This window comes from Pogoniulus pusillus, chromosome 10 (genome assembly GCF_015220805.1).
Source record: "Pogoniulus pusillus isolate bPogPus1 chromosome 10, bPogPus1.pri, whole genome shotgun sequence".
Lineage (NCBI taxonomy): Eukaryota > Metazoa > Chordata > Aves > Piciformes > Lybiidae > Pogoniulus > Pogoniulus pusillus.
The window spans coordinates 35,368,048-35,380,109 of NC_087273.1; the positions used below are offsets into that span (position 1 = coordinate 35,368,048).

At 47.0% G+C, this 12,062-nt stretch overlaps 1 protein-coding gene across 1 annotated transcript in view; it reads right to left on the minus strand.

Annotated features, from left to right (window-relative positions):
• Window positions 1-12,062, minus strand: part of PIEZO2 (piezo type mechanosensitive ion channel component 2) — a 375,190-nt gene that overhangs the window by 110,785 nt on the left and 252,343 nt on the right. The window contains exons 11-16 of the mRNA XM_064150231.1: window positions 9,918-10,056; window positions 7,963-8,096; window positions 5,424-5,660; window positions 2,950-3,073; window positions 1,287-1,543; window positions 503-651 (exon numbers count right to left, since the gene is read on the minus strand). Coding sequence (XP_064006301.1) covers window positions 503-651; window positions 1,287-1,543; window positions 2,950-3,073; window positions 5,424-5,660; window positions 7,963-8,096; window positions 9,918-10,056 — 1,040 coding nt within the window. The remainder of the gene's footprint in view (window positions 1-502; window positions 652-1,286; window positions 1,544-2,949; window positions 3,074-5,423; window positions 5,661-7,962; window positions 8,097-9,917; window positions 10,057-12,062) is intronic.

A 12,062-nucleotide genomic window follows, 5' to 3' on the forward strand; every position in this document is an offset into this window, starting at 1 on the left:
ACCAGATGAATTGTCTCTGGCTGAAAGTTTCACACTGCAGATCCACTCATGTCACATTATCTCATACAAGCTCTTGTTGAGACATGCCAAACACATCATGGGGAGGAAGAAAAGTGGCCCTTCTCTTTAGCAGGAGGGCAGGTACACCTTTTTTACCTCCAAACGTCCTGCAAACCTACCCTTAATCTCTTCCTGGATCTTGTTCCTGTGGTCAAAGAGAGAAGTACTGGCACTGTACTGGGACCAGGAGCAATGCCAAGGTTTTTGGCAGCAGATGGGAGGAAATACAAGTCTTTGTATTTTTCATCTTCTTGCACATCTACACTGTTACACCAATAAATCTACAGCTGAGCACTTAAACTTCAGTTCAAATCAGCTATGTCCAGGGATGGCCTCATGATATTTTTCTCCTCTAAGAAAGAACATAATTCCTAAACCATTCCACCACATTGAACTCAACAAGTCCAAAGAATTAAAAATGAAGCTGATCAAAATCACTTACTTGTTCTCATCTAGGCCTGTCATGTTCTTCCACAACCCAGGGAATGACTCAAACTGGTATGTATAGATGAAGATAAGGACCAACATCGTGTAAACAACCACGGACATCCAAAAGTACTTTAAAATCCTTCTCCACCATTCATAGTGCACCTGAAAATCACACACTAAAGATGCTGAAACAAGCTGAAGGCAGAGACACTGACAAAATGACTGATCAGACTGTCCTGGCAAACATACAGATGAAGGATACTGTTTTCCTTAGCTGGCCTGAACTAAACAGCAGCCACAGCTCTCTGTGATACAGCTTTTACTTCTGATGCACATGAACTCAGTGTGAAAGTCTGCTGGGACATGGTCACATGTCCACAAGGCCAGGCACAGATTCAGTCACTCAGTTTCATCACCATTAGGTAATGAAAGACCTGGAGGAGGGGTTACCATGCTAATTGGGGTGTGGAAACTGTATGGACCAGCTGCCATGGAAACTGGTGGCTAGGCAGGACATGCACAGGGGCAAAAAATTCCCACTCAGGTTCAAGGCTGTGGTGATGTGAGGTGGTGGCAGAGGTGTGCATTGCATGCATCTAATTTAAGTGCTCTTTGCCTGTCACTATAATCAAAAGCTAAAGGAACATCACTCTTAACCCCTTTAAATTCTCTTCCTATGTTATATCTAACTAAAGATCAATCACACAGTTTGTGAATCCTATTGGGAGCTATTTTGTTACCACGTTAAAGGTATGAATATTCAACAGCAAAACTTACTTAACACAGTTCTCCTTTACCTGATAGAGGGCCACACAGAAGAGGAACAGCACCATATAGATGATTTTGTACATGACAATTCTACCCTCAAAGCTGACAAAGAAGAACATGCCTCCACAGACATAAATCCAGTACTTGATGAACATAGCCATCACCAGCTTCCCCAGGACTTTCATAATATCTTGTTCATCCTCATCATCCTCTTCATCCTCCTCCTCTTTCTTCTCCTCCTTCTTCTCTTCCTGTTCTGGCACTTCTCCATCTTGCAATTCCTCTTCTGCAAATACAGAGTCACATTTGGCCTCTGGGCACTTTTAGTAAGAATTTAACCAATGGAAATAAAATCTCTGCACACAACACAGAAACTTCAACCACAATATTCACATGAAACTGGATTTCTCAATCACACATGCCTCCAGAGTAGGAGAAAGAGTTCTAACTTCATGTGAGTTTCAACCTGCTCCTGGAGCCATATGGTGCATAGCTGCATGTCCATACCAGACACTTGGCTTCACTTTGTCTGAAACGTGGGCAACTGTAGTGGAAAATTAGAGCCTAAGGGTTGTACAGTGGATAACAGTCAAAACACTTTTCGTGGCAGTGAAACCCTTTAAACTGGAACACAAAGAAACCACCAGCACCACCAGAAACCACTCATGTTGAGTTTTAAGTTTAAACTCTCATCTTGAGTTTGACCCTCTCATCTTGAGTTTCGTCCTTTAGAGGACGTTGTGGTTACCTCCAGAAACCACAAGTAAGAGAAAACATTAGCATAAAACCAAAGGAGCTTAAAAAACACAACTGCAGCACCACCACTGCTCTTTTCAGAGAAACTGCCACTGATCACCTTCCCCTGCTGTTAACAGAGCCCCTGCAGAAAGAAACAGGCTGCTTTTGCCCTGTAGAGAGGTTATGATTCCCCGCCTATTAACCCTGTGAGGCTTGTGGAGGGGTGGCTAAGTGTCCATCCAAAACTAAGCACATGATCAAGTATGGAGATGACATGGTTGGTTAAACTCATAGCATGTAGCTGTAATGCTCCTCTTCCTGCTGAGACTTGGCCATCAAAAGGCTTGACCACTTCTTCTGCCAACTCACCACCACTCTTCTCAGACTCTTTCCTTGCAAATCCATGCAGTGCCCAGGTCTGACACTGATCAGTTGTTTCACTGAGACAAATACTGTAATTAATCAAACAGGAAACTGCTGTTCTACCATTTGAGTGAGTTGAACTTCCTCAGATCATCATCCAGGGAGACAGAAAAGGGTAAGGAAGGTTTTGGGGGCACATGTTTCTATATAAGTGTTTATGTAGAACCAAAACTTTGAAGGAATTTAGCAACTGACTTTTTTTTTTCTATGTAAACTTCCCTCCTGCTGTGGTTAAACTCTTAAGGCAATTAATCTGCTGGTTTGACTTTGGGACACAGGAGTAAACTGATCATTCAAAGGTTCCATAACACTCCTCAGATGAGTCATTTCAGTTACCTTCCAGGAAGGAGAATTCCCATTTTATTTGAATTTCTAAAGTTCAAAGGTTGTTTGTTTTTATAGTTAGTTGTCATGGATTAAACCAGTACATTAAGTTCAAACAGGTATCTTGCTAATTGCTTCTAGCATCACAGATGTGCAGCAACTGGAGCTTCTATCATGACTGAAGGACTAACTTTGATCTGGCTTTACCTTTTTCTTCGTCTTCTTCACTTCCAACTTTGACCTCAGACAAAGTAGCTTCTTTTAGGCGAAGTGCTTTCTGTTCAGTGAGGTGTTGCCTAAGCAGTAGCCAGAAAGTAATTGTGAAAAGAATCTGCAAACAAAAAAATCAAAACAAAAACAACAAACTAATTGTATATCCTATGTCCTACTAGTACAAACATATGTTGTCATTAATTCTGCATGCCTTTGACTTGTCTGTCCCTCAGAAAATGGCAGTGTCCCAGTTAAATGGCAATGCCAAAGCGCAGCTGAGAAGGCTCAGGGAGAATCTCATCCAATGTCTATGAACACCTGAAGGAAGGGTGGAAGGAGGAAAGAGCCAGGTGCCCAGCAACAGGACCACAGGCAATGGGCACAATCTGAAGCATAGGACATCAGGAAACCCTCCTTCCCTGCAAGGGTGACCAAGCACTGGCTCAGGTTCCCCAGGGAGGTTGCAGTGTCTTCACTCTTGGCAATATTCAAAAGTCACCTAGGCATGGCCCTGGGTAATCAGCACTAGGCAGCCCTGCCCAAATAGAGGAGCTGCACCACATCACCTCTAGAAGCCTTTCAGCTTCAATCATTCAGTGATTCTGTGATTCTGACTGCAGTATATTCAGACTAAACCCCTCCACCAAACATTAGCTTTATGGTGTGGCCAAATCCTCATAGGCAACCAAGAATTTCCTCTCTTGACACCAGCTAGTTTCAGGTAAGAGATTTGATGGGGATCAGCCTCTTCTGCCAGGCAATCAGCAACAGAACAAGGGGACACAATCTCAAGTTGGGCTAGGGGAGTTATAGGTTGGATATCAGGAGGAAGTTCTTGACAGAGAGTGTGATTTGACATTAGAATGGACTGCCCAGGGAGGTGGTGGAGTTGTGTTGTTGGAGGTGATCAAGAAAAGCCTGGATGAGGCACTTAGTGTCATGGTCTAGTTGATTCGCTAGGGCTGGGTGCTAGGTTGGATTGGAAGATCTTGGAGGTTTCTTCCAACCTGGCTGATTCTATTCTATTCCATAGTTAATAAGGAAACATCAAAGGGGTTGACATACTAAGACAGTTAAAGCTCCTTAGAGATTTACAAAGTCACTGAGAGAAAACATAGAACCTTCCTTGCAGAACTCCTTGAGCTTTAGCTCTCCTACTAAACTATCCCTACCTTCACATGAGAAATGATGCAGCACCCACTAATTTTCACATGCATTAAAGACCCAGAAATGGTAGTCCAAAGGGCACCGCCAACAAGGAAAGTTGCTTCCAAAATCACCTTAAATGGTAATTTGGAGTCACGAGGGAAGTGATTCACTTAGCACAAGGGGTGCAGTGCCAACTAGATGCACTCTCTGAGCCCCTCTTGAGTGTTCTAGGAAACAACTTCCTGTTTATGCTCATTCTCTCTCCCAGAAGTAAACTTGCCAAAGAAAATGCATTTTGTAGGTCTCTCAGGAAACCAAAGGTCAACAAGTTCTCTTGTTTCTGGTCTGAAACGGATTCCAACTCACGCTGCTTCAGATGTGAGGATAAAGAATTAAAGCCAAGTCACAACCCTGTGGTGCTGCCTGTGCCAAATCATTAAGGGAGGGAGTAGTAGTGGTAACTGCAAGGACACCACAGTTCCAGCTGCCATCAGATTCAGAGAATGCCCTGATGTCCCGTGGTATTGCAATAATCTAACAAATCAAATCACACCTAGATTTGCAGCCAGCTTGTAAAACCAAACACCTGAGCGACTTCCATCCACTAAGCATTTTCTACAGAATTACCACCAAAAGCCACACCATTTGGTCTGGTAGTGGAGAAGTGAGAAGCAATTTCTTAAACTCTATTCGTTAATGTCTCATCTTTCATTGTAGAACTGCTGAACATGGTTATACTGAACACTTTAAAGATCCTCCAAGAAATCCTTAGAGATCCACCTTCGGGCTCCCCAGTTCAGGAGAGACAGGGACCTGCTGGAGAGTCATGAGAATGATTTGGGGACTTGAGCATCTCCCCTAGAAGAGAGACTGAGACACCTGGGGCTGTTTAGTCTGGAGAAGACTGACAGAAGATCTGATCAGTGTGCACAAAAACCTGAGGGGTGAGTGTCATGTGTCTGGGGCCAATCTCTTTTTGGTGGTCAGCAATAATAAGACAAGGAACAACAGCTACAAACTGGAACAGAGAGGGGTTCACCTCAACAGGAGCAGAAACTTCTTTACAGTGAGGCTGACAGGGCACCGGAACAGGCTGGTCAGAGATGTTGTGGTGTCTCCTCTGGAGACTTTCCAAACCTGCCTGGATATGTTTCTGCATAGACTACCCTAGGGGATCCTGCCTTGGCAGGGGGGGTTCGACTCGATGATCTCTGGAGTTCTCTTCCCACCTCTAAAGTTCTGTGATTCTGTGATCCACATTTTCCTCACAATGTATTTTGTGGTTCCATGCATAAATCTCAGCTGTTTGCAACACCTACCTTTGAAGCCAGCTCCCCAGGTTCCTTCCTTTCTAGAAAGCCAGACACTTGAGGAAGCTCATCATTCCTAAGCTCAATACTCCATATATACTGCAATGTCAGCAGCAAATTCCCATAGAAAACCATGAAAGGTGAACTGATCATGGCATATTTCCTGCGGTCCCGGATCATCCACAGCGTGCAAGACCAGATCAGCAACACGAAGGTCAGCCAGCTGTGATATGTGATGCTCCATGCCTTTGGAGAAGGAAGGTGAGAGAGGTAGATATGTTCACAGATACGTTCAGAAACAACACTGATGCATATTTGGATGTTGGGAACAGGTTCTTCATCATGAGGGTAGTGGAACAGTGAAACGGGGGGAGGTATCTGGGGCTACACCCCCGGAGATCTTCAGGTCTCTGGGCAACCTGATCTAGTTGAGGATGTCCCTGCTGACTGCAGGGTGGTTGGACTAGATGAGCTTTGGAGGTCCCTTCCAACCTAGACCACTCTGTGATCCTATGATTCTACAGTATTTCCAGTCATGCTTAACTTATGCTTCTCTACTTAGGCCACATTTTCATTGTCTTGGGACTCTAACCCATATTAATCAGGGCCAGCTGGAGTAAACCCCTTGGAGAATGGCCAGAAAATGAATTCTTAAGAAGTCCACAGCTGAGGGTGAAGTCTGCTTGGTGCACTGGCTGCACCTTGGTAAGGTTTATAAACAGAATCATTGCTTGGGGCCGTATTATGAAATACTGGGTCCAGTTATAGGCTCCCCAGTTCAGTAGAGATGGAGAACTACTGGAGACAGTCCAGTGGAGTGCCATGAGAATTTTGAGGGTACTGGAGCATCTCTCTGATGAGCAGAGGCTCAGAGACCTAGAGCTGTTTAAACTAGAGAAAGGAAGACTGAAATGGGAATTTATCAATGCTTATCAAGATCTAAATGGTGGGGATCAAAAGGACTGGGCCAGATTCTTTTCAGTGGCACCCAGCAACAGGACAAGGGGCAAAAGCAATGAACTGGAACCCAAGAGGTTCCATCTGAACATAAGGATAAACTTCTTTCCTGTGAGGGTGCCAGAACACTGGATCAGGCTACCCAGATTGTAGAGTCTCCTCTGGAAAGATCCCAAACCTGCCTGGACACTGTGATCCTGGGCAAGTTGCTCAGGCTGACCTTGCTTTATCATAGGAGCTGGACTAAAAGATCTCCAGAGGTCACTTCAAACTTTATGCAAAGAAGCAGCAGCCAAGATAATTTGTTTTACCATGCAAAATTGTGCCACAAAGCTGTTATGGTTAATGTCATTGCAGCTGAAACCTTTCCAAACCATTAAAACCAAAGCTTGCACTGGGAATATATACATAGAGATCTAATCATTATGCCAAACGCTTGCTACAGTGCAGCTCAAGGTGCTTGCAACAAGTGGGCTTCAAAGCAAGCAACAACACAAGACAGACAAATAAAAGTGGTAAGTAAAATCTTGCTTGGCACAAGGTTATATTTTCCTTGAGACCTTTCTGTGTTTAACCTACAAAATCAGGCTTTACAGATCCTGGCCTGCATCAGGAACAGTGTGGCCAGTAGGACAAGGGAGGTTATTCTTCCCCTGTACTCAGCACTGGTCAGGCCACACCTTGAGTACTGTGTCCAGTTCTGGGCCCCTCAATTTAAGAAAGATGTTGAGGTGCTGGAACATGTCCAGAGAAGGGCAACAAAGCTGGTGAGGGGCCTGGAGCACAAATCCTATGAGGAGAGGTTGAGGGAGCTGGGCCTGTTTAGCCTGGAGAAGAGGAGGCTCTGGGGTGATCTTATTACTGTCTACAACTACCTGAAGGGGCATTGTAGCCAGGTGGGGGGTGGCCTCTTCTCCCAGGTAACCAGCAATAGAACAAGGGGACACAGTCTCAAGTTGTGCTGGGGTAGGCATAGGCTGGATGTTAGGAAGAAGTTCTTCACAGAGAGAGTGATTTCCCATTGGAATGGGCTGCCCAGGGAGGTGGTGGAGGCATTGTCCCTGGGGGTGTTCAAGAAAAGACTGGATGAGGCACTTAGTGCCATGGTCTAGTTGATTGGATAGGGCTGGGTGATAGGCTGGACTGGATGATCTTGGAGGTCTCTTCCAACCTGGTTGATTCTATGATTCTATGATTTTTTCTCCTCAGAGAGCAACTGGATGCCATGAGCCCGAAACAAGGAACTGTAATTGTAAAATCTGCTAAATTTACTGCATTTCTAGGCAGTGCTTGCATTTTGTGGGCAGATTTCTGAGAGGAGCAGAAGCAGGACAAGCCTGCTTACGCAGAACCCCCAGAATCAATAGGAAACAGAGTCCCAGTGGCCTCCTGACGTGTGAGTGACAGCAAAAGCCAGGGCTTCTCGTCCTGGAAGCATGTTTCCATGTTTCCCTATCCACAGACCTATTCCTATGGGGGAATCATGCATTAATAACTGAAAATGGACTCCAAATGATGCCACGTTGGTATTTTCCAACCCTGAAAGCCAACTGATGGAAGCACATTTGTTGTTGTTACCCTCAGTACTTACCATCATAGCTATCAAAGCACAAATGTAGCTTTGCTTCATGATGAATTGGAACACAGAGACCAAGGCATGTAATTTAACGTTTTCCTTTTCCTCCTGAGTAACTTCCTCTTCCTCCTCTTCCACCTCCTCCTCCTCTTCCTTTTCTAAGTAGAAAAAGAAATTCTTATTTGCAATTCACACTAAAAGTCACACTTGTAATCACCGTTTGACACAGTCCCCCACCACGTCCTGGCTCGCCAAACTGGAGAGAGGTGGATTTGATGGATGCACTGTACAGTGGGTAAGGCACTGGCTGGATGGTGGCATCCAGAGGGTAGTGCTCAATGGCTCCCAGTCCAGAAGGAGAGCAGTGACAAGTGGTGTCCCTCAGGGGTCCACACTGGGACAAGTACCCCTTAAGGGTTTTACCAGTGCCACAGTTGGATCGAGGGCACCATCAGCAAGTTTGCAGATGGCACCAAACTGTGTGTGTGTGGTGGCATCAACACACAGAGGGTGCTGGAGCACTGCAACAGGTTGCCCAGGGAGGTGGTTGAGGCCCTTTCCCGGGACATTCAAGGTGGGCTTGACAGGGCCCTGGGTGACCTGGTCTAGTGGGGATGTCCTTGCTGACTGCAGGGGGACCAGGCTAGATGAGCTCTAGAGCTCCCTTCTGGCCCAGACCATTCTACGATTCCATGATTCATCCATCTTGAGCAAACTCAAGGTGGGAGCCAAAGGAAAATGCCATCTGAGCACTGCTCATCCATGTGAAACCAACAAGCACTGTGTTGGTGGAGTACTCTGAGCAGTATAAAAACCTTATCACCTAGTCAGCCGCTCTTGTAAGGCAGCAGTGTCTCAGTTCAGACAGGTGCTCCTTTACCTCTTCCAAGAGGGGTAAAAGCTCACCCAAAGGTTTGAAGTGGAAGGTTTAAATGGAAATGCTGTTTGTAACTACAGGCAAGGGCACAAAAGCACCTAAAATACACAGACTCCATAGGCCATCTTGGCCACCACGCCTTAAGAACCTCCTGAGGCCAAAGCTTCACGCAAACCTCCCTCTAAAGCAGGCCAGCAAACCCAGGCCTCCAATGCCCACCCATGCCCCATCACCAAGCCTCTACCCCTGTGCTGAACCAGTGTGATGCAGCTAAGTTCAGCTTCACAGCTCCAGGCCCCGACCAGGCCACTCCAGGCCCCAATTAGGCCGCTCCAGGCCCCAACTAGGCTGCTCCAGGTCCTAATTAGGCCATTCCAGGCCCCACCTAGGCCCCTCCAGGCCCCGATTAGGCCACTCCAGGCCCCAGCTAGGCCGCTCCAGGTCCTAATTAGGCCATTCCAGGCCCGAACTAGGCAGCTCCAGGCCCCGATTAGGCCATTCCAGGCCCGAACTAGGCAGCTCCAGGCCCCGATTAGGCCATTCCAGGCCCCAACTAGGTCCCGATTAGGCCATTCCAGGCCCCAACTAGGCCACTACAGGCCCCGATTAGGCTATTTCAGGCCCCAATTAGGCCATTCCAGGCCCAAACTAGGCAGCTCCAGGCCCCAACTAGGCCGGTCCAGGACCTGATTAGGCCATTCCAGGCCCCAACTAGGCCATTCCAGGCCCCAACTAGGCGGGTCCAGGCTCCAAGTGGCAGCACTGCCAAGACAGAAAAAGGCCTCCCTTCCCCCCCAAGGAGCTAACAACCTGCACGTCCCCCTGAGTGCAGAGACAAGGGGAAAAGGGAAGAAGCTGTCTGTGGAGCCAGGTTTATAGGGCTGTAGGAACGAAGCACACTTTCTGCTCCACCTCCTGGACCTCTGTAGCCTTTGGAGGCCCTTAACTTCGTGGCTCTTAAAGGCATCCAGCCTCAACCTACCACAAACAGCAATTACTTAACTTCGACAGAACACAATGAGAGTAAACATCAGAGGCCAAAGAGAAGAAGAAAAATGCTGGAACTAAGGGCAACTGCCAGGCAGTTCACTACCTGAGGTGTCGCCTGCGGGCTCCCACTTGTACTGGGGCGTGGAGTACATCTCTGCTTTGGCTGGGCCGTTCTCCAGCGGCAGGGCAGGGTGGATGGTGTGGTAGTCAGCAGGGTTCCCGTTCACCGTCACCAGCAGCACCTGCCAGGACAGGGGAGGAAGGCACCGCGCTTAGGGTGTTTCTATGAGAACACAACTCCTACTTCTGTGCTGCGCTACTGTGGCATTGGCAACGTTCAACAAACTTAACAACTAACTACAGGCTGCCCAGGGAGGGGGTGGATGTCCCATCCCTGGAACCATCCCAGCCTGGGTTGAACTGGGCTCTCAGCAAACTCATCTGCCGTTGGAATGGGCTGCCCAGGGAGGTGGTGGATGTCCCATCCCTGGAACCATTCCAGCTTGGGTTGAACTGGGCTCTGAGCAAACTCATCTGCCGTTGGAATGGGCTGCCCAGGGAGGGGGTGGATGTCCCATCCCTGGAACCATCCCAGCCTGGGTTGAACTGGGCTCTGAGCAAACTCATCTGCCGTTGGAATGGGCTGCCCAGGGAGGTAGTGGAGGCACCATCCCTGCAGGTGTCAAAGCAAAGCCTGGATGAGGCACTCAGTGCCATGGGCTAGCTGACTGGGCAGGGCTGGGTGCTAGGTTGGACTGGATGAGCTTGGAGGTCTCTCCCAACCTGGCTGATTCTGTGATTCTATGATTCATCGAGTTGAAGGTTTCCCTGCTCACTGTGGGGGGGAGAGGCTGGACTAAATAACCTTTAAAGGTCTCTTCCAACCCAAAGAGCTCTGTGCTTGTGTGAAATTAATGTTAAGCACCGCTGCATGCAAAAGCTCTGCCTAACAGCTTCCAGAACTGTCAGCTTTCTATGCATGCAGCATCAGCAGAATTACAGATCTGTTTCAGTCAAGTTCTTCAGCAAACAGTAAAATGCTGCTGAAACCTTGAATTTCTGCAAATACTTCCTTGGAATGCTAGCACTTGTGGCTTTTTCACACTCCCAGAATGCAATGTTGCATTAAGGAACACCTCACTTGACACACAGGCAGTCTGAAAAGGAATAAAAATGTGGATGCACAAGCAAAAGCAGTCAAGTTTCTGCAGTCAGCTGAGCCATAGAATCGTAGAGGTGTTTTGGGTGGAAAAGACCTCTAAGATCATTGTCTGCAACCCTCAGCCTACCACCCCCATGGCCATTAAACCACGCCATGAAGTGGCATGCCTACATGTTTTTTTTAACACCTCCTGGGACAGCAAATCCACCAACTCCCTGTGAAACCTATTCCAATGTCTGACCACAGCCTCTGTAAACAGTTTCTTCCTAATATCCAATCTGAACCTCCCCTGGCACAATTTCTGGGCACTTCCTCTCCTATCACCTGATGCTAGGGAGAAGGAGACACCAACGCTCACCTCATTACAACCTTCAGGCAGTTGTAGAGAGCAGGGAGGTCTACCCTCAGCCTCCTCCAGACTTAAACAAACCCAGTTCCCTCAGCCAGCCCTCTTAGGACTTGCTCTCTAGGCCCTTCACCAGCTTTGTTTTCCTTCTCTGGATGTGTTCACTGTGAGGGCAGCGAGGGCCCCAAAAGTGGCCACAATACCTAACTATTTGCATGCTCTTAGCCTGTCCTACCCAAGAAATCAGAAAGGAAAAACAGTGTTAAAGTGGAATAAGTTAACACACTCAGAGCTGGGGAAGGCTAAGGTCGACCAGATGGCTCAGTGCACAAACAGTAGCTCAGTGAGCTCATCTTCAGCCATCCTGCCCTCTCCTGCTTTAAATGGCTTTTTACAGCCAAGCTAGGAAAGCATCATTAGATCTATCTCCTGCATTTCAGTTAAAGCTCTAACCAAAAACTCATCTTTCCTCTCAGGCAAACCATCACATCATGATTTTCAGACTTTAAGCTCAAGTAGTTAGGAAAATAATGGTTACAAATGACTTTCAATTTTTGAATTATTAACAGTAAGAGCTACATTTGCTGCCATCAATAAAAACAACTGTGGTAATTAAGCTGTGGTAAATGTTATAGGACAAGAGGAAATGGCCTCAGTTTGCATTGGAGGAGGTTGGTTTAGGTTGGATATTAGGAAATATTTAATCACCCAAAGGGATCTGGTGGAATCTCCACCCATAG